The sequence below is a fragment of the Bactrocera dorsalis genome, chromosome 1 (assembly GCF_023373825.1).
Source record: "Bactrocera dorsalis isolate Fly_Bdor chromosome 1, ASM2337382v1, whole genome shotgun sequence".
NCBI classification, from domain to species: Eukaryota; Metazoa; Arthropoda; class Insecta; order Diptera; family Tephritidae; genus Bactrocera; species Bactrocera dorsalis.
In genome coordinates, this window is record NC_064303.1 from 63,590,424 (window position 1) to 63,614,042 (window position 23,619).

General features: G+C 37.5%; 1 protein-coding gene across 3 annotated transcripts in view; it reads left to right on the forward strand.

Annotated features, from left to right (window-relative positions):
• Nucleotides 1–23,619, forward strand: part of LOC105224287 (junctophilin-1) — a 159,805-nt gene that overhangs the window by 130,819 nt on the left and 5,367 nt on the right. The window contains exon 8 of one of the 3 annotated variants that reach the window (XM_049462443.1): nucleotides 7,156–8,350. The exons of the other annotated variants lie outside the window; for them this stretch is intronic. Within the exon in view, the coding sequence (XP_049318400.1) occupies nucleotides 7,156–7,173 (18 nt within the window). The 3' untranslated portion in view covers nucleotides 7,174–8,350. Of the gene's footprint in view, nucleotides 1–7,155; nucleotides 8,351–23,619 lie in introns of those variants that run through there. 3 annotated transcript variants of the gene reach the window in all.

Genomic DNA, 23,619 nt, shown 5'->3' on the forward strand with positions numbered 1-23,619 from the left:
CCTCACAAACTAAACATCTTTCTTGGCAACTTACCGTTTGAAAATAGAATTCCACACCAATATGATTAATCAGAATGAAATGAACAGCAAACTCGAATTGATTTTCAAAGTATTCCACCTAAAAATTAATTGAACAACCCGAAATTAACGTTTGGGTTGATTATCGATGAGCACGCAATAACAAAGACCATAACCATTTACAATGAGCATTTCATCAATCACTTTTCGCTTGCAATTTTCACAATAGCCGTGAACATAAAATTACCAATAAAACACGTCTAATATATCGTTTCAAATTAATGTATTAAATCAAATTGAATTACAGTAACTAACGAAAGCCGATAAAAGCTTAAGAAAATGCCGATATTTATGTCACTAAACTCAAGTCACATATGTCATTGCATCTTGCGTGGGTTGCTATTTGAAAATTTATTTTCTTCATAATTTTTTTTTTCGGAAAATTTTCCAGAATTTTCTTAATTATTCTCCTTGTTTGGGCGGAGACCTGTCCGAATTGGTGGTAATCACCGAAATCGGTCCAGGCGTTCTCCAGTTATAAGCGTAGTAACTAACATCACTTTCTTTTATATATGTATATAGATACGTTAGTAGCCACATTATCGTTGAGTACAAAATAAATACAGGCCCGCTAATCCGGACACGGCCTAATCCTGATTTCACTGTAATCCGGACAGGGGTAAAAATTAAAAATTTCTATTATGTCCCTTGTAATCCGAACCGACATTCTCTATCCGTATTCTCTAATCCGGATCACATGTTTATTATTCACTACATTCGCTTTTACACTTTATTTCGCCACTTATGCGTGCGCTTTGTTTCATACTTATGTGAATCCGCATTATTCTGGAAATTACTTCCTAATCAAACATGGGAGTCTGCTGTAGAAAGAAGAGCTCCAGGGAAAAAAACCTCAAAAGAGAGAGTAACATTTCTTGCTTGTGCAAACATAAACTTAAAATGGTGGTCATTGGAAAAACGGAAAATCCCGAAGCTTTTAAGAACTGTAGCGATCTTCCAGTTGAAAATTACTCGACAAAAAATGCCTGGATGACTTCAACAATTTTCGTACGATTTTTTTCACGAGTCGTTTGTCAAACAAGTAAAGGATTTTCAAGCGGACAACAACCTAGATGGAAAAGCTATTTTACAAGTTGATAATGCTTCTTCTCACGCATCGGTTGAGCAGTTTACGAGCGATGATGGTAAAATTATAACCGTATTTCTTCCACCTACCTGTATAGCTCTTATCCAACCAATGGACCAATTCTTGGGAGAACCTGTCCTCTGATACAGTAGCAAAATATTGGCAAAAAATTCCTCCCTATACAGGGAATAACGATATAGTTAATATGCACGTGAAGATGCACGTGAAGATGCACAAGAGCTAACAGAAATAGGAGCTTTGTTGCAGAGAATGGATAATAACAATCACCAACTGCCACAATCTGAAATAAGTGAATGGCTTATTGGAGATAACGACCATTTGCCCCTCCATAGTGACGACGATTCCTCCGTTGAGGAAGTCGAAAACAATGAACCAAAAGCTAAACATGAAGACGCTATTAAAAGCTTCAGCACCTATATATAATGGTCTGAGGAAAATAACGTTGAATCGGACAGTTTCTGTATTCTTGGAATGCTACGGCAGCAAGCAATGGAGGCTAAACAAAAAAGCGTTCGCCAAACAAAATTAACCGATTTTTTCAATTAAATTTAGAATTTATATTACACCGCTTAATCCATACAAATTTCTAACATTTATTTTCAATGGATTGTTTTAAGTTTTTTTTTTGGAACATGTGTATTATTTGTTATAATAAACAAACAGAAATTTATAAATATTTTTTCTTAATACATAGTTCTGATACTTACGTCTTTGGTAATCCGGATTCCCTTATATTCCGGATAGGGGTCGGTTTTAATTGATCCGGATTAACGGGCCTCTACTGTACAGGAAGAGATATTGACGAAAGCATAAGAGAACTCAATGATGTAATAACTAATGTAGCTATCTTAGCAACACCAAACAAAAGCTATAAGCCACTTGGTTTCAGAAAAATTACTAATAGTGAAATAGAAAGGCTTGTAAATGAAAAAAGGCGTGCAAGACGAAAATGGCAGATAAATCCATCCCTTTTCACTCAGTTTCAATTGAAATCCGCTATACACGCGCTTAAACGCGAGGAAGAATTCAGCACTGAAATGTGTGTTAAGAAGCTGTGTTCAAATTCAAGCAAACGAAATTGTCTTTGGAAATCCCAAAAGTCCATGAAGCCATCAAATGACTCCAACATGCCTATACGGCACTTGGGTGGAAATTGGCCTCGAAGCGACGAGGAAAAGGCTAATTGTTTTGCAAATCACCTAGAAAAGGTATTTCAATCTAATTGCCCAAAGAACAACTTTAAGCTGTCCAGCTCACCCAACACAGCTAACGAATCACTCCAATTTTTCAGAATCCGCGTAGAAACCGCTTACGCGGATATAGCCGAGTTAACAACAGCGCGCCAGTCAATTCTTCTTTTCGCAAGGTGGAGCCAATTGGAGACTCCAAGAGGAGGGAGGTCTTCCTCTACCTACCCGGGGGTACTGCGTCGTATACTTTAAGAGCTGGAGTGTTTTCGTCCATTCGGGCGAGATGACCTAGCCATTATAGCCGCTGTCTTTCAATTCGCTGAACTTTGTCAATGTCGTCGTATATCTCTTCGTTTCATCGAATACGATACTCGCCGCACCAACTCGCAAAGGACCATGAATCTTTCGCAGAACTTTTCTCTCGAAAAATCGCAACGTCGACTCATCAGTTGTTGTCATCGTCCAAGCCTCTGTACCACAAAGCAGGACGGGAATTATGAGTGACGTATTAAGTTTGGTTTCTGTACGTCGAGAGAGGACTTTACTTCTCAATTGCCTCCTCAGTCTAAAGTAGTAGTAAAGTAGCATTTGGCAAAAGATATCCTGCATTGGATTTCGAAGCTGACGTTTTTGTTCGTGTTGATGCTGGTTCTAAGATAGACGAAATCATTTACGACTTCAAAGTTATGACTGTCAACAGTGACGTGGGTGCCTAGTTCCGGGCGCGACGACTTTTTTTTTGATGACAGGACTTATTTCGTTTTACCGTCGTTCACTGCCAGACCCATTTGCTTCGCTGCCTTATCAATTCTGGAGAAAGCAGAACTAATGGTTGTTAAGGCCAATGGTGTCAATATCATCAGCATACGCCAGCAACTGTACACTCTTATAGAAGATTGTAACTTCTCGGTTTAGTTCTGCAGCTCGAATTATTTTCTCCAGAAGTAGGTTGAAGATGTCGCACAATAGAAAGTCACCTTGTCTGAAACATCGTTTGGTATCGAACAGCTCGGAGAGGTCCTTTCCAATCCTAGCGGAGGATTTGTTGTTGCTCAACGTCAGCTTACACAGCCGTAGTAGTTTGGCGGGGATATCAAATTCAGACATCGCTGCATAAAGGCAGCCCCTTTTCGTGCTGTCGAAAGCAGCTTTGAAATCGTTCGACCATATTTTACAAAGTTTGAATAGCTCGGCCGGCGCTTTGTTGTTTTTCATGCGGGCAATTACTATTCGAACTTTTTCATGGTCGGGAAATGGAACATCATCGTCACCGATTGGGGAAGCGGGTTCACCTTCTCCTGGCGTTATGCATTTACTGCCATTCAGCAGGCTGGAGAAGTGTGTTTTTTCTGCTACACAGAAGCGGGTGCAAATCTTGAGTGCATCAAGATAGTGGTTCGAGTCGAGTTAGGAACTCGAAGCGTAGGCACGTCTAGAACAACGGAGACGTGTTTTCCGTCTATCACAACATGATTGATCTGGTTAGTGGCTTTTCGATCCGTAGACCGCCGGGTAGCTTGATGTAATTTCTTGTGGTGGAATCTTGCACTATATGTTTCCTCGAGGAAGCTGAATTTACTGACTGTTGCACCAAAGATATCTTCTTTGCCCACCGTGGCGTTAAAGGTGCCAAGCTTGAGGTCTTTTGACATCGAGACCGGGGACAGCTTTTATAGGTGTGCTCCAAGTGCTTATAAAAGGCAGCCTTGGTCACATCGTCCTTCTCTTTTGTGGGGTCATGTGCGCAAATCAGCGATATGTTGAAAAATCTCGCTTTGGTGTGGATTGTGGCTAGACGCTCATCCACCGGAGGGAATGATAGTACTCGGCAACGGAGTCTCTCTCCCATCACGAATCCCACACCAAATTTGCGCTCCTTTATATGGCCACTGTAGTAAATGCCACAAGAACCTACCCGCTCAATCCTTGGCCCGTCCATCTCGTGGCGGGTCCCAAACCCACCGCACAGCCCTGTTGAGGGGATGTTTTGCCTTCTCACTTTAGCTCACCTGCAAACGGATGTTTTTAGGCTTGCTAGAGGTTACTTGGTCAAACACCAGAAGTCGTGGGCTTCTTGAGCTATATGTCGAAGAATCGTTTCTGGCCACTCCCAAGTGAATGGTGATCAGAGAACCTTCCTCATTTGCGTGAACTTCTATGTACACATGACTCCATTCGCCTTTTAAGACTACACCCCCTGAAATTTTTAGAATCATAAAAGAACTTATCCTAAAGAAGTCACCAGGATATGATAATATTACGCCACAAATGCTAATTGAGTTGCCAAATGTTGCTGTAGAGGAGCTCTCTTTGCTCTTTAATGCAATTCTGAGTCTCGGATACTATTTAATTTCTTGGAAAAAGTCGCTGATTATTTTGATAGACAAGAATGATAAAGATTTAACACAGCCGCCTTCATATAAACCAATCAGTCTTTTACCCTGTCTTTCTAAAATATTTGAAAAAGTGTTGCTATCAAACATGTCTTCTTTCTTCTACGAAAATTATATAATACGAACGCACCAATTCGGGTTTCGTGAAAAACATATAGCAAGTTAATATAATTACTAACGAGATAAGAAAAGCATTTGAGCACAGATAGTATATCTACATTTCTAGATGTGGCTCAGGCATTTGATGAGGTGTGACATGAAGGCCTTTTATATAAAACTAACAACTTTCTACCTTTAGAATTGTATAAAAGATTGGAGTCTTATTTAAAAAATTGATAATTTATGGTAAAAGCTGGATATTTCATATCTGATGAACGACAGATAAGGGCTGGTATACCCCAAGGCAGTATTTTAGGCCCAAGTCTATTGATTATGGGGAGTAAATACATAGCGAGTAAAATAACTTGCATGAAGATAAGAGCTGCAAATTAGCTTTTAAATAAAAACCCCAAACTTAGCCTAAAGAATCATCAAAAACATTTAGAACAACCACATGTTCACCATGGTACATGCATAATGAAAATATCGATAAAGATCTTGGTATTCCTATAGTAAAGAAAGAAGCAGATAACAGCAGAATGAAATATATAGCAAAACTAAGAGATCACCCCAACCCTTTGGCTAATGCTCTGGCACATTCCTGCGATCAAGCATGCCTTAAGAGAAGAGAAATGCCTGCGTACTAAAGAGCAACGTATCACCAAAACAGCTCAATCACCAGCTTGAGCTTGTCTAGTTTTTAAATAGATTGAAGATTTTATTACTTATTGTTAGGCTTTTAAAACAAAAAGCAGATTCAATAAATAAAGAAATATTGCAAACAAAAAAAGGTATATAGAGGTATTGAAATGGTTTTTAGAATAGTATTTAATGAGAAGAATTTTGCAAATAACTTCTGTCTAACACCTGACCACCTCACAGTGTCATTACTCGGAATTCATCAATTCTTTTCTTGCTGTAACATCGCTTGTACTTTGCGTGGTTATTGAAAAAGCTTTGTTTGTTTTTAGTTTTAAGCACTAAAGGCACCATAGATACCATAAATAAATTTGTATCAGATATACCATCAAATTCTTTAGGTATGAACTGGTGGTATTGACTTTGATTTGACGAACCGTCACAACCCCATTTCGATGTTAGAGTCATTATTTCTGGAACATGAGCTAGATTTGTGAAGTTCTCGGCGGCCAAAATAATTCTTTTAGCTGTGTGATCAAGTAAACTTTGCAAATCAACTTGTGTAGATATTGGTGTAATAGTAATATTTTCAGCGTAACAATGCCTTTTTTCCTCCCGAACTCTATAATACGGTGGCAACACATCACATCCGAAGTCTTTAAGCACATTTCGAACAACTTCACATTTTGCACATATTATTTGCAAAATATATTTATACAATCACACTTGTTAAGAACTGTTAGGTTTTTATTACACAACGAATTTCGAAATTAGACAAACGCTACTTTAAATTATCAATATGTGAACAACACAACAACCGTTCATAGCTATCTTTGAACCTTATCCGCACGTATCCGCAGTTCATTTTTTCGTTATCATATTCCTTAAAGTGTACATAAAATATTAGGACTAACTAGACAATGTAGGTACACGTAGCTAATAGTCAAAACTATAATTTTTATGTAAAAGTTTTAAAAAATGGTGTAATTTTAAAACTTTGTCAAAATTGACATGAATTAGGCCTATGAAATGAAAATAATTATTTTATAATATATTATAATATATATTAGGATGGACTTTGAAGTCACTTCTTATTGCATAAAACGTCGAAACCCCATACGTCTGTTCTCATATGTTTCTCAATATTTTTCACAATTTTCAAGAGTTCTATTTTTATTTGACTTTAAAATTACATTGTCATGTCAGTGAAATGGCAATTAGCAAATACGTGATAAATTAAACTATATTCGTTGTCTAGAAACACTACTGGAATGAAATTTTGTTAAAATTAGATAGTTATAAATTGCATATTTTTGCCGCCTATTACCCACTGTGCGACGTGGGGCTCGAGTAAGATGTTTCGTTATTCGCACATCATTTCGGAGTTTGGTGGTCAGTATTAGACTGCATCGTTGGACATTATCGTCACTGGATTTTCACCATTAGACACACCAGCATCGCTCGCACACAGCACATCCACTTGCCGCCGTTACGTTTATTATCACTTCCTACTATCACCTGTGCATGTTTGTTGTATCTCATACATATAAACATCGTTGATACCTTTTTGCGATAAATTAACTAATCATTTGTTAATACCTAGCTACTTACTAGAAGTTAACTATATTTATTCGAAATGATTTTGCAGCCACAAAAAAGCAGATAGAAGATCCCGTTCTACAATGTCTCTGAACGAACTAAAACAACAGCGCACTACCAAAACATTGTTACGCGTATTAAATATGTACATATATCATCTATGCAAGCTTACGATCAGGTGAAAAGGTTCTTTCAGTGACTGAATACAAATGCCGTTTAGACATCTTGGATTCATATTTTAAAGAGATTCTCTCAATTCAAACTGACATCGAAAGGTTGGATGCTGACGACGGAGGACGTGCTGACCTGGAAGAACTTTACATAACGATTAAATTGGTTATCCAATCGCAGATTCATTTTCAGATATAATTTGCGTGGTACAATTAAGTTCAAAAATTCCACCACTTAGGCTTCCTATTTTTGATGGCTAGTGTTCGAATTATCACAACTATATGTATTACCTCGTTCAAGGAAATAAATGATCACGATTTCAATTTAACAAATATTAAAACACTGAACCATTTCCGAAATTGTCTCCAAGGTCAAGCCTTTGAAACTGTAAATGCGTTTCAGGTAACAAATGAAAACTACGCAAATGCATTACAACGATTGCAGGAACGGTATGGCAGCAAAACACTAATTTTGGAAAGAATAAATTCACTACTTGACCAGCAGTTTGACATCACTATGCAGTGACGGCCAAATTTTTCAAGCTATGCTAATTTACTTAATCTTGCAGAAGTCTGATGAACAGACCAACAAAAGGAAGGAGTCGCTAGACTTCAGAACGCTACTGTATGTGGGAACAGTTTTGGAAAGAACCTGTCAATATTTGGCGTAACTCGATAACACGTCTGGTAGTACTTCGCCAGTTCAAGGCGTTAACAAACAGTCAACCAAAAGGTTACACATTCTCCTGCTCTAGCATATCGCGCAAATTATGTTTTAATAACAACCATACGATTTTTAATTGTGAACGATTTAAGTCGCTAAACATTACTCAACGCTTGGATCATGCAAATAAAATTGGACTCTGCGTCAATGCAGAGGCATCGACACAACATCTGATGAGTCAGCGTTACGAGTTTTCGAGAGAAAAGTTCTGGGATAGAACGATGAGCTGATGACGACATTGACAAAGTTCAGCGGTTGCGCTGGCTAGGTCATATCGTCCGAATGGACGAAAACACTCCAGCTCTGAAATTATTCGTCGCAGTACCCGTCGGAGAAAGCAAAAGAACAGGAAGACCTCCACTCCGTTGGAAAGGCCAGGTGGAGAAGGATTGGGACGCGATAAGACTGTCAGTAATAAAATAATTAAACCATCTTGTTTATTTTTAATTAATCTTTAGTGACCAAATTGGAAAAGTTGTGAAAATTGGGAGAAGTTACTACCATCCCAGAGGCTTGGACTCGTGAATAACAGATATGCAACCGTATCAAGAAGAATAGTTGTCAAACTCCCTTTCAAGGATGATCCGCCGTGTTTGGGCGAGTCATACACTACGACATTACAATTGACAGCACAATACGTTAAATTTATGAACGACTATGAGAGCATGGATCATATGAGCATTGTAAAGAATCCAAGCCTCAGCAAATTGCATTGTATTAATGCACGAAGAAGATCGAAAGTTCCAGTAGATTCTGTAGAGGAGTTCAAAGACTGAAGATATTCGCACCTACCAACTAAACATTGTAACGTATTGGCTGCTGCCTACTTATATCTTTGTATACGAAGTTTGTTATACCTAGCTAAGCAGTATTAAGAACTGTATTGGTGTATGTACCACCTTTTTTGTGCTATATGCCACCTTTTCCGCACTCACCGTTTAGGTAACCAATTTGAAGAAAAAAAAGACCCGTTTTCTCGTGTTCGGAATGGAGCATTAGTGTGTGGATATATGCGATGAATAAGGTGGCAAATGGACACCTTTCAGGTATAATTATAGGGTGGCGTTCATTATATGTTAGGCTTGAATTTGCAAGTCGACCATTCGCACGAAGCAGACTTTTCGTGTCTAGAAATGGATTTAATACCAAGAGTGAGCTCTTTTTATCAATCGGCTTCAGTTCTCTTAATAATGATATGGCTAAAGTAGCGCATTTGGGTTGATACGATAAGGGCAATTTTTGCCTTTTGCGAGTCTTGGTGCGTCAAAATATCGCCTTTAGGTTCCCCCTTTAAGTTTATAATTGAGTCGCTCTATGAATCTGAGCATATAGGCGACTACTCTGAGTGCTCGGGGGAACGATGAGAATCATTCAAGGATGTCAGTATAATCCAGGGTTGCATGATAAGTGTCGATTTTTCGACTTTCTGAACCAAGAATCGGGAGATTCTGCTAACCATTGGAGGTCATTTCACCAGAGGGTGGAGGTGCCGAGATGCAAAGGTTTGCATCCTCTTGTACCTAGATCAGCAGGATTGTCAGCACTGGCTACGTGTCGCCAAGTGACTGATCCTACTAGGTCAAGTATTTGAGACGTTCTGTTGGAAATATATGTTTTCCACGCATGAGGTGGTTTTTCCAACCAGGCTAGAACTATTTCGGAAACGGACCATAGATATAACTTGTATTTTGCCATGTTCAAGTGGGTCTGCACTATGGAAACTAGCTTGGCTAATAGCAGAGCGCCTTAGAGTTCAAGTCGTGGTAGACCTGTCGTTTTCAGAGGTGCGACTTTTGCTTTTGCCGCCGGTAGGTGGCTTGTGGTTGCAATATCGCTTTGTGTGCCAGCTTCACTTTATCTATTTCTTAGGTCATTAGATTAGACATTCCTATGCTAAAATTAATGATGGAACATGCGACATATATGAAGCACGTGTTCCGCATAACTGGTGCCACATGCACAGATGATACCGTCATATAATAATCTTAAGCTTCTGAAACTTATCAAAAACAATTGAACGAATGCATGGTAAATGCAGCAAAATCAGCACACCTTCACCATGAAAACTGCAGATTACCCTTGCATCAAACTTAATTAACAACCATTCCAAGGGACACTTAGACAGATAACTGACCTGGCAGCAAGACATAAAAAACAAACAAGATCAACTAAAAATCAAGACCAGAAAAATTTACTAGTTACTGGGTCAAAAATCGGAACTTAGTTTCAAAGCAAGGTGACCTTACATAAAAGCATTTTAAAACCGGTGTAGTCATACGGAATCCAAATTTGGGGAACTGCAAATAAAACTCTCAGGTCAATCGAAAACGATTCGTAGTACATCAAAAAGACTAACTAACTACTTGACAACAGTGAAGATACTCGATGTATGCAAAGGCTGCATCCCTTAGACTTACCATTTACTCGTAGATCATAAGTTTAACTGCACTGAATAAGTTGTAAAGTAATACTAGCTTTAAGCGAATTGTGATGAATAGGACAAATTGCAATTTCAGTATCAGTACCAATTTTTTGATATAATTATATTTGCTTATTGTAAAATAAGACAAAAAAAAGAATTAACACGTTGAGGACGGCGTGACCCACCGGTGGGTTACGCTGTCTTTGATTCAGAATTACTTTTTTTACATAAAATAACGTTGAACGTTGTAACTTTTTTAGTTCTCTTTTCAGCAAAACTTTTGCTTCGTTGAGCTGATAGCGTTTTATAACATTCACGGCATCGTTTCTGGGACTGTCTTGCGGTTTCAGGATATTTCTGAAGAAAATGTATACTTCTTCTGGGTGCTTGCGGTACCGTAGGCATTTCATCCAGGAGACAATCTATAATAAGTTCTCTAAATTTTAAAACATCGTACTGGTTGGTACCCCACTTCTTATGAATGTACCATGACGTTGCACAAATCAACTCTATGAAAATTTTCCTGTACCATTTTACAGTTTTGCGCAACGAATTGTAGTATGATGCAAGTTGGTCGGATATATCAACTCCAGTTTTTGCATTATTGTAATTAAAAATACCATCAGGTTTTCGCTTACCATTTTCTCCTTCAATAATACAACAAGTATGAACATTGAAAGTCGTTAACATACAAACTGACCTTTTGTCTGTCCATTTTAAAAATTTGACTCCTTTAGAGTTTTCAACAGATACCTAGTCATTACGTCTTTGTTTCAGCTTTGCTCTGGTGGTAGAAATTTTCTATTTACTTTCAGAGTGCCACATATATTAGTTAGGATTAGGATTATCTAAAAGCTCTTCGGCTAAAGGCACACTTGTATAGTAACTATCTGTACTATCTTACATCTGCCTTAGGTTGCGTGCATGTCGGAGCTGCGATAAGCGATAAGAGCGAAACGTAGAAAATTGATACATGTAATTTAATACAAGTGTGCATATCGGAGCAGCGCGCGAACTCACTCTTTTCTGGCTATCATCGATAAGAGCGTAGAAATTGTAGGTCAGTAATTTCTTCGCTTTTATCGATGATGGACACGGAAGACTTAATAAGTGCAGTATTTTTGAAACCAGCAATCTGGGATCAAAGAGATCCAAACCACCACAACAGGTTCGTTTTGGATAACTTGTGGTTAGAAATATCCACACAATTTTATACAAAAAGTAAGTGCAGTAATATGTTTTCATGTGTTTTATTGTCAAATTGTTATTTTAATATGAATTTGAGCTTACAGTGCATTTGTGTTGTTTTTTTCAATAGTAACTTGTTGATGCTTATGAGCAGCAGAACAACAAAAATGTACCGTTTCTTTTCGTGTGTCGCATACTCGTACGCTTATTAAAACGGTTAAGTTTGTGTTATTGTGTCATTTATTTTAAATAAATAAATTTTCCATTTGGAATAAATTATACCAAAAGCACATTTAACCGTTCTTCTCGCCCTAGCATTAAAATATTCCTTGTCCGCATCTAATCTTTTTCTGCTATATGGTTTTAATAAATTCGGTAAAAGTGGATAAGCTTTATCGCCTATAATAACAAAAGGTGCAATGATGTCAGAATTGGGTAACGCACATGCTTCAGGAATTTTGAGTCTTCCGTCCGTTAAATATAAAAATAAATTCGAAGCCCTAAATGTTCCACCATCACTCTGTTTACCGTAACTACCAACATCAATGCATATAAACTTGTAATTGGCATCTACTAATGCTTGTAAAACAATAGAAAAAAAATGTTTGTAATTGTAGTACATTGTTCCAGAATGTGCAGGACTTTGAACACGAACGTGTTTCCCGTCTATACTCCCAATACAATTAGGGAAATCCCAAAAAATTTTTTAAATCGTCCGCATTTTTTAAAAAGTCACTTTCGTCTGGAACTTTCATGTGGATGGGATGAAGCACTTCCCAGATAACATTAACAACTTCTTTTACAATTTGTCCAACTGTTGAAGCTCCCATTCGAAAAGAAAACGCTAGACTCCGAAATGACTGACCAGTTGATAAAAATCTAAAATAAAAAGATTTAAAAACACATTTTAACAAATATATTAATTTAAAATTTGCATTAAGTATTGTTTAATTTTTTATTGTAGTACCCGTAGTTCGAAATAAATGAAAAGGCCTACGTGACAAATACAGAATTACACTGGCAAACATTTCCAAACCAAAATCTGGTTCCGCTCGATTGGCGGATTACAGAGGCTCGTGGAAGTATTTTGATAACCTGTCATTTTTAAAAGATCAGTTTACTGCCAGAAAATCTACCAGCAACTTACTAGACACAGTTGAAGATGCATCTATGAATTCTTTGATGGATGAAATTTTACCTGATGAAAGTCAAGATTGTATTTTAAAAGAAACAAGCGAAATTGAAGTTCCAACATTTTCACAGCAACCTTTAAATTATTCTAGAAAACCAGTAAAGACAAAGCGTTCAGAAGAAGGTATTGGAAATGCATTGCTTCAAATGGAAAAGGAAAACTTTCGGTTTTTGCAAGAAAATGAGCACGATGAAGATCTTTGTTTTTTTTTAAGTTTATTGCCTCATGTGAAAAATATGTCTTCATCGGATAAAATACAATACCGAATAAAGCTATTGCAGCTGACACATGAATGGATTAACCCAAAAACTGTGAATATCGAATGTGCTAATGAAAACACCATGGCTAGTACTACAGGTCATAACAATGCAGAAAACAATAACATCGACAACGCTTCTGATTCACAATAATCAAAATACTTAACAGATTTCATTTACATACATATGCATATTATTTACCAATAAATTCTTTTGTACGTACCTTATGGTTAACATCAATCGTTCCTCTTGAAGTATGGGCCTGTTGTGGCAATTGGCCTTGCTACAGTCGATCCGAAATTTGAGACAGAATGTAATCGAATGTATCGCTTGTCATTCTCATGTATTCGAAAAACTTTTTCGGATCCTGTCTCAAGCTACAATAAAGATGATGAAATTCTCCGAAATTTGGCCTTATTTTGCATATGATAATATGCAGCAGTAGATGTCAACAACAAAATATTTTCTTCTTCAGAATCACTCATTCTTTTAGCTGTTCACTATACAAAACATAAATTGCAAATGAAATTTACGCTCTTATCGCAGCTCTGTAATGCACACCACACAAAACTATAACTCGACGCTATGCTCTTGTCGCTGCTCTTATCGACGCTCTTATCGCTTATCGCAGCTCCAACATGCACGCAGCCTTAGATGTTTACCGTTCTAGGAGCCGCCAGATAAAACTGACTACTAAAAACGCGCCGTCGCGCTTAAGGTTCTTGATGGTGGCAAGTTCAATGTTTTAAACGCTAGGTTTTACTTGAATATAGCCCTTCCTTACTTGTTTATTACAACATTTTGTCAGCACCTGAAAACCAATCATGAAAAAATTAGGATCTTGCAAATCGCGAGAGAATCAAATATTCGATTCCTAACTGTACGCAGAAGAACTATGAACACCCCGCTGTTTGACCGATCAAAGTAGCATGACCGTAGGTCGCCAAAGCAGAAGAAAGAGCAGAGAGAGTAATTTTTAACTCTTGCAACGTTTTGCTACAGTTTTGTTCACCAAGCGGTTGTATCTATCACTTAAAACTAATCGAGCCAGATATAGAGTTATATATATATATAAATGATCAGGATGACGAGACGAAGTGAAATCCGGGTGACTGTATTTCTGTGTATTTCGATGAACGCGTTAGCTGTAACTTGAGTGAAAATTAAAATGTCTCGATGAAGCTTGGTACACATCTTATTCACATTCTTAAATTCACACAGTTTCGGAAATAAACAGAAGCCTCCCAATATTATGCAGTCACTTACATAATTTTGCGAAAATATCTTATATGTATGTCGACCGATGTATATGGTATATAGTTAACCAGAAATTTGAATTTCATATATTAGGTATATAGAACTTCGAAGTATCTTCTGTAATTATGAGTAATTGTGAAATTAAAAATTGAATTCGGAAAAACATCTTTTACAATTAAAAATTGTGTAGTTTTACCTATAGTTAGCAATAATTACTAAATTTTTCTTCTCTTATACCTGTGACGAATAGCTATACGAGCGAATAGCTCGTAATGTGCTTTTAGTGTCCAAATAATCTTCTAAAGAAAGAGAGAACAAAGTATAGCGAAAACCAACTTTAAGGGCATTATAACAGTGTTCATGTGAAGAATATACAGTAGACGAAATACGTTTATACTTTTAACAGTAGCTGGGATTAAGCGGTCTTTTCTTGAAAGAAATGTTAAATGCTCCAACAATTAATTTTTTATTCTCTTACAATATGATATATATAGAATAATGGTTTTGTTCACCTTTGTTCTTAGCACCTCTTGTCATTTTTTTCATAGAAATTTTTATTCTACAATAGAAAAAGTTCACATATCACGAGGTACATAAACACATTTTTTGGAATTTTTTGATGACATCTGTCGGAGAAATGGCTGGGTGAATGAGATGCGTTTTTTAACTGGCGGATGCGATTTCTCATGTTTGGATTATCTGAAACACAAAAACCCAATTTATTCTTAAAAAGTACGTGAATGGATATCGTCCCTAGAAAATTAGAATTAGAAAAAATTACAAATCTAGTAGGGACGATAGCCTGGCGTTTTGTGAACATTAAAAAAAAATGAAGCAAATCGGTTAAGTAGTTCGACCGGAATCATGTCACGCCAGTTTAAAAAAGTGTGTTTTGAGAAAAACGCGTTTAAAGTTTGAGCTCCGAAAGTCGAGCGGTATTATTATTTTTAGATCTTTTTCGAAACCTTCCAATGGTACATTGGGTTTTTACATTAATTCTAAGGTAAAAGGGAACAGAAAATGTAAAAAAAAAAATTTTTGAAGAAATATATGGAGTCATATACATAAACGAGCATCATTCCGTTCTGTCTTCGTCAAGCTTAAAAAATTTAATTTAATGAAATCTGTCAAAATCTGTGGAACTCAGTACTTCAGATTAGGGGTATGCGAATCCAGTTCGAGTTCGAACTATTCGAATAATGCGAATAATTCAAGCAATTCGAAATGTTCGAAGAAGTAAAATCTTAAATAGATTATTCTATTCCATTAATAGAACAAAATTAAAGAAAATAAAACTATTATTTAATTCAAATTGATTTAGACATTTATTAACATAGTTGATTTAGCTCTGCTTTAGTAGGTGGCTCGGTTTCTGACGTTTTGGCGATTCTTTAGTACTTTTATTTTCTTCTGCAACTATACCCTTTTTTCCTATTTTAACACATTTCTGATATAAAATAGGATGTTTCGAATGTAAATGAGCAAAGTCTTAAATTTAATAAACTTATACAAACATAAATCAAAATATTATTGCGCATTTTAAATTTATTATTTAAATTGGTGTATAAAATTTATGCCGCAATTATTATATAATAGTCCAAAAATATGAATTCTTATTTTTCCCAGAAATACATTTGTAAAAAAAAGGATATTTATCCTTGGTATTATTTTCTTTTTCCCAGAAATACATTTGTAAACAAAAGGATCTTAATCCTTTTTTTATTTTCCACATAAAAGATTTGAAACGTGCGCTACATCAGCTACCTACCCGACGGCATAGCGCAAATGATAAAATAAATTTTTCAAGAGCTCAAAGCATGCGCTACATCAGCTCGAACCTACCCAGCCTACGCCTTTGCGCAAATGATTCTAGCATGATAGCAAATGCCTACATACAGATTTGGCAATGGTAATAGCAATTCGTTTGACAGCTAGTATTCTATAAATTCTATCGTGTCGAGATGACCCGTTAACATTAGCGGCCTTTACACGGTCAGATATGTGTGACAACATGGCTTGATGTACAAGTTTGACGTTTTCGTTTACACGATCATGCATGTGTGTGAACTTCATTTTCGTTCAGCTGTTAACGAGTAAACATGGCACGCGCATTTTAGGAATGGAGGAAGAGGAAGAAATTGCAAAAAGTGGCAAGAAAAAACGAATTTTGGTGCAAGATTGGCGTAAGAAAAGACCAACACGCTCGCATACAAATTTGTTAAAAGAACTGGAAATATCTTGCCCAAAGCATTACAAATGAATGAAATGAAATGAATTAATTTAACATTTTAAATTGTCCAAGCTAGCGTTACCATGCGTCCATGCGCGACACCATTACTCTTCACTGTCTTTTTTCGACTGAAAAAATGCACTGCGTGCATCATGCAGCCCTTCACACGATCACACTTGTGTGACACACCAGCAGAAATATCAAACAAGTTTAGCGGCCTTTACACGATCAGATATGCGTGACAACATGTGTGACATCACACCAAGTTTGACCGTGTAAAGGGGAAAAAAACATGCTTGTCACGCATGTTCAAAGTTTTTAAACTTGTTTAATATTTCTGCTGGTGTGTCACACAAGTGTGATCGTGTGAAGGGCTGCATGATGCACGCAGTGCATTTTTTCAGTCGAAAAAAGACAGTGAAGAGTAATGGTGTCGCGCATGAACGCATGGTAACGCTAGCTTGGACAATTTAAAATGTAAAATTAATTCATTTCATTTCATTCATTTGTAATGATTTGGGCAAGATATTTCCAGTTCTTTTAACAAATTTGTATGCGAGCGTATTGGTCTTTTCTTACGCCAATCTTGCACCAAAATTCGTTTTTTCTTGCCACTTTTTGCAATTTCTTCCTCTTCCTCCATTCCTAAAATTTCTTCAATCAGAAGAGATGCCACTAATGCGCGTGCCATGTTTACTCGTTAACAGCTGAACGAAAATGAAGTTCACACACATGCATGACCGTGTAAACGAAAACGTCAAACTTGTACATCAAGCCATGTTGTCACACAAATCTGACCGTGTAAAGGCCGCTTTTAAAAACTTTGAACAAGCGTGACAAGCATGTTTTTTTCCCCTTTACACGGTCAAACTTGGTGTGATGTCACACATGTTGTCACGCATATCTGATCGTGTAAAGGCCGCTATTGTTTACAATTCTCTCACATATTCTAACCGAGAATATGAAGAGACAGAAATATATGTATTTACGGCATATGATGAGGTATATATGCCGAAGAAGAGAATATGAAGACACTCCCAACGAAGAATTTCGTTTTGCTTGTTTATATTTTGTTTCATTTTGACACCGAAAATGTGTACAAAATACATTATGTTCTCTGTCTCACATACGCAAGAATATGAAGAGACATAAATATATGTATGCATGAATATGAATATGAAGACATAAACACATGCATGCATGCTCCTTATGCAAGTTCATACATATGCATACATATTTACGCACGTTGGAAGGCGAAGCTGTTACAGCGGCAAGGGAAGCGGTAACAATCGGCGATCGTTTGTTAGTTTCTTTCGCGTCTCGTCGCGTCAATGCTTCGACAGATTGATGTGCTGAACACATAGAACGCGACAGACTGCAAGCGCCATCTGAATCTGATATTGAAATACACACATTCTTAAGGACACAGTTATTTAGCCAGCTGCACAACTACATAACTGTGTGTATAAGAACGTGTGTATTTTAATATTTGACAGATGTCGCTTGCAGCCTGCCCCGCTCTATGTGTTCCGGGCGTGACTCATTGAGTTTCGGCCATTGATTGTCCGTGATTGTCCGGAGATGCGAAAGATGCGTGCGACACTTGTTATTATGAATGTATGTACATATGTACATATGTATGTGGCTCGCATTTGTTTTCGTAACATACAGACAAATGTGCCAAAGAAATAATATACATATGTATGTATGTATATGCCATAGAAATTCTATTGGTACAAATATGGAAATGATAACGAAATAATGCGAATATGCACATTTCATGAAGGTCATCAATTTTCTTTGAAGAAATGAAGTTCATTTTGCACATCTTCACTTTGTAATAGTGGAAATAAATATAATTTATTTGAAATATTACTTTATTTAAATAAAAATAAAGAGAAATAAAATTAAACTAATTTTTCCTAATTTTTCCCGTGTTTTGGACGATGGAACAAACATCATAATGGTAGTTGTTTACATGTCGCCCAATAACACAGTTAATAATATCATAAAGTTTATATAAAGAAGATTTATAATTTATGGTCGAGTAGGTTCTGAAGAACTAGGAGAAAACTATCATACGTTGCCACTAATCTTAGCCAGAGATTTCAATATCAATTTCGCATCCGAAGATGGACAACTCTTGAGAAACTTTCTACGAGATAAATTAGAATTACAAATGAATAATGACCGTAATGAGCCAACTACAAGACATCGAACAACAATCGATGCAGTTTTTTCTTAATTTCTGTCTAATTTTAATTCTAAAATATATTGTCTCGGTTTTACAATCAACCACAGTAATTACTGATGTACCCAATAATGAAAATAACGAATAAAACAATGCAAAAAAATGAAAGATCTATGCAAAAATATTAATTTACTAATGAAAACATAAAATAAATTTAAATATTTGTAAGAAATAAATATATGTATATGTATGTGCATACATGTATATATTGCACACACACATTCATATATATACATATAGATAGAGAGAAAGAAGTTTTACTTCAGTCGTGCGGTCATAAGCACACTCTCTTTTTTTTGTATGTTTGAAACGAGAATGACAGATGTACGTCAGATGCATGAACGAGATTCAGATACTACTGGCACTAATTAAAATATCATGCAAATAGTCAAATATTAAAATTATCGAAATTATTCGAATAATACGAATATACGGGTCGAATCTCGGATCGAATAATTCGGTTCGATTCGCGTCGAATAATTCGAAACTTCGAATATTCGCATGCCCCTACTTCAGATGACTTTAAGACAAATATGTGGCCCAATACAATTTTTTTAAAAATGCATCTAACCATATCAGTAATAGGTAGCACCTCTTACTGGTCCTATACCAAAACAAGTTAGGAAGGGCTTAGTGCTCGCGAAACCGAACATTACATACTCTTGCAATTTGCAAGGATTAAAGCTAACTAATTACCATCAGATGTTGACAAAACTTCAAGTTGAATGCGAGAGTATCACCGAGAATTCATTCATTACATATATCAGAATTTCATTAGAGATTCTTACATATTGACCGATAGATGCGGAAAAAAGTGAACTGAAAGTTTGGAAGTATTTATGATAGATAACATACTTGTATATGGGGGCTACATTTTGAAGTTTTGCGATAGGGCTCGGCATTCGCAGAGAAAGTGGAAAATTCTTTCCTTGCTCCGTACTATTTCGCTGCCTCGCTAGAAGATGTTGGGCATACCCATTTTAGACGCATGTTCTCCAAATGGCCAGTGCCCTGTTATGGTAGCAGTTAGTCTGTATATACTTTTTCTGAACCTATTTAATAAGTCGTTAGTTCTTTTCTTAATGTTTTTCCATCTATTATTTGAAATTTGTTGAAATTTTATATTGATCTCTCTTTTGATCGATCCTAGCGGACTTGGTTTTAGGTCTGCCTCGGATTCGTTTAGGAAAGCTCCTACCTTTGCCAACTCGTGGCCGCGAACCCAGATCAAGTCTAGCTTTCTTGCAATTAAGGACTATGCTAGAATTAGTCATGGGCGACGACAAGGCCAGGAACGCCACTTTTCTATCTGTGTATGTTGCTGCTTTATGTATCCTCTCGTAGTTTTTTAATAGAACTTCGCAGGCCTTTTCTATGCTCCTGTGCCTATTCCGCAGTCCATTTTGGACGTGTCGGTTTAGGCTGAATTGGGATCTTCCTCCCCTATTATGCCAATTCTCCAAACCCGTCTAGAAGGTATCCTTACCTGGAAGTATCTATTGAAATCCAGCATTGGGAGAATGTAGTCTGATTTATTAACGTTTAGTTGGTTTAGGATATCACTATGTCCATAGTTCTGCTGATTCCAACCACCCAATTGTTTTATTCTTATTGCAGAACATGCTGCTATTTTGTGAATAAAGATGTCTATGGGTAGTTGATACAAGACCACATTAAGCGCGTCAGTCGGACATGACTTGATTGCACCAATAACATCTGCACATGTTACTCCTTGTATTCCATTTAATTTCCTGATGTTGTATTGTTTCTTTAGAACAGGCCGCCATACCAGATCTCCTTATGTAAGTATAGGTCTTTTGACAGCCATCTACATGATTATATTAGGTTTAAGGTCCCAATTCTTGCTGACGCTTCTCTTGCAAGTCTTGTAGGCCATATATGATTTATTTATTCTTTTTTCTATATTTATTTTCCAGGACAGTTTGGTGTCAATCTCCACCAAAATTATTTAGCTGAGAGGGATAGAGAGATTGTTGTACCGTTTAGTACGTGAAATTGAAATTAGGGGATTTGGGTTCTGATTGTGAATAGCATTATTTCTGTTTTATTACGGTCAAAACCTAGTTTATTGTTCTTAGCCCATAGGTTTAACCAGCGTAATGCTCTTTCCATAATCTCACTGACTGTTGAAGGAAGCATGCCTGATACCAACCACACTATATTGTCTGCATATGCCACTGTTTTCACCCCTCCACCGTTTAGTTGGAGTAGTATTTCGTTCACCGCTAAAACCCGTAGAAGAGGCAAAAAGGATGTGAGGCATACAGGTCTAAAATGCTTGGCATGATCGTGTGTTTTCTGCATTGTTTTGGTAGGACCGCCACTTTAATTCTTTTCCAACTTCTTGGGTTGTAAGACAGTTGGATGCTTGCGTTGTTTTGATTGTTTTTTAAGCCTTAGAATTATTGGTTCTTCCAGCTTTTGTAGCATTATGGGCACAACCCCGTCTGGACCTTCCGCTTTAAATGGTGAGAAACTATTTATGGCATATTTGGTTTTACTTTTGTCTACTACTAGGCCTAGGTTATCAGCTGCGTTAGCCGGTGGCTCTGATTAAACCTCCGTTATAGGCATTTGCTGACTTCCAGGGAAATGCGTTTTAATAAGTACCTCCAGAGCTTCTTTTGCAGAGGAGGTCCAAGCATTTCCTTCTGCCTTAATGTAGGCAGTATTGTTATGTTCTTTGAATAGCATTTTACTCAGCTTTGCGGACTATCTGCAACTTTCTATCGATGTGCATAAAGATGACCATGAGTCAGTTTTAGCTTTCCTGACTGCTTTTTTGTATTCTTTCATGATATCTTTGTATTGTTGGCAGATTTTGGTCCTAAAACTCTCATTGAAAGCCTTCCTTATTTGTGTTCTCAAATTCTTAAGCTCACAGTTTCACCCAGGAGGAGACTTTCTCTTTTTCAGAACTGTTAGCAGAAGGAATTTATTGAAAGTTGTTGTTAAGATTTTTTCTAACTTATCTACTTCTGTGTCGAATTCCTGAGAATTACTGATACTCTTATTGCCTACTTTTTCAAAGCATTTTGTTGCTATTCTAGTAAACTTTTCCCGTGCTGTTCTTCTAAGGTTTAGTTATTTGAGAGAAGAACTGAATTTCTCGCGAAAGCTGAAGAGTATCCAGGAGTGATGCGACTCATCGGACACCCTCCAGTTATCCACAACGAGACTGTCCGTGTGAATAACCTCTGGTGTTTACACTGGTGCTACCCCACACGGTGTGTCTTGCGTTTTCATCACACCCTATTAGGACATCTTCCTTTTTGCTGTCCTCTACTATTCTTATAAGTGGTGCCGGTGGTACGTCTTCGTCATGGACCATGTAGGCTGAGGCCAAGAAGAAGTGGTTTTCCTTTTGTTCCACCTTTACCACCGTGATATCTGCTATGATATAATTTGGAATGCATTTATACTTTACAATTACTGCTGTTTAGCCTTTTAATGCCGTCTTCATTAACCCAGGGCTCCTGTATAAGGCTGGTGTCGATACCCCTCTCGTTTATGAGGGTTGTCAGATTCGCTGGAGCACAGTTCGAGTCCAACAAGTTACTCTGTACACATTTTAAGTTATTGTACATCTTGGGTTTCCTTGATGTCCACATTAATTATCAGCTGGCTGGTGTCGTCGACCTCTTCCGTGTTGTCTTCGTCAGCCGCTTTTTCGCCTTGGAAAATTTTCAACCTGGCCTTGCGAATGCCGAAGCCGATTTTGTAGTCAGCCTTCGTAAGAGCTTCTTTGGATTCATCGCAAATGGCCACCAGAATTGGTCTACTTGCTTTGTTAGGTTTCTCCTCCTTAATCATCTGCCACTCATCTATACCAGGTATAGTTTGGTTTTGCAGCTTGATGCACCTGAGGAGTTTTTCGCCTGGCTGCACTAGAGGGGGTACCCAAATGCGAGCACAAGGTCTCTACGGGATATCTTTGGCGGGTATAAGCCTCAGTTGCTTTTTTTTAGCAACGCTACCCGTTAGGAAATCTAAAGAGGTCTGGTCCACGCCCTTGATGACCATGTAACTCCTAAGGGTTTCAGAGGAGTTAAACTCCGGGAGAGGACCCGCAGGATTGTCGAGTACATAGCTTTGCACCATACTCCACAATCTGACGTCGATTTCCACCCATCGTTCTTGTACTGTTCTTGTTGAGGAGGAGTTGCCGTCTATAATGGCTACTTGTAGGCTATCTCTGGCTACATAGCATTAATGCCTTGCCGTTGTTGAGCTCCTTTGTTCCCTTTCAGTCTGCCTAAGTTGTTTGCGCCGAGAGCCTTGCTGTTCGGAGATAGAGCGATTCCTTTTTTTGGGAATTGCTAGGGTTTTTGCTATCATCTTGAGGTTCAGATTGCTTCCTTTTCAGGAAGCTTTCGTAATCCTCTACTATCTGTTTGAGGCGCTTTATTTCTTCCTCATCAACTGAGATACCGGCTACCTGATCTTTGGCAATCTTACCAAGTATAAAGACTGCCCTCTGGTTGATTTTGGAACATTTTGCGTTTTTTTGCGCTGGCTGTCTCCTTTAGCTGCCAGTGTTCTTTGGTTGGTGCTCATGACAGCTTTGGAGGTGGGGGCTTCCACTCTTGGTTTGGCGGTTTCCGCTGCTGTAACTACCGTTGTACTGTGGCTGGTACGTCCGGTAGTACTCTTAGTCGTCTCCTGGCTGAAGGCGAGTAGTTCGTCCTCATCGGATTTCATTATTGGATTCCGATATGTGGAAGCAGTTCTCGTAATAGTCGCCATTGTCCTCAAGTTATTTGTTGTTGTTGTATTAGGTTTGTCTATGCTCCTACGAGTC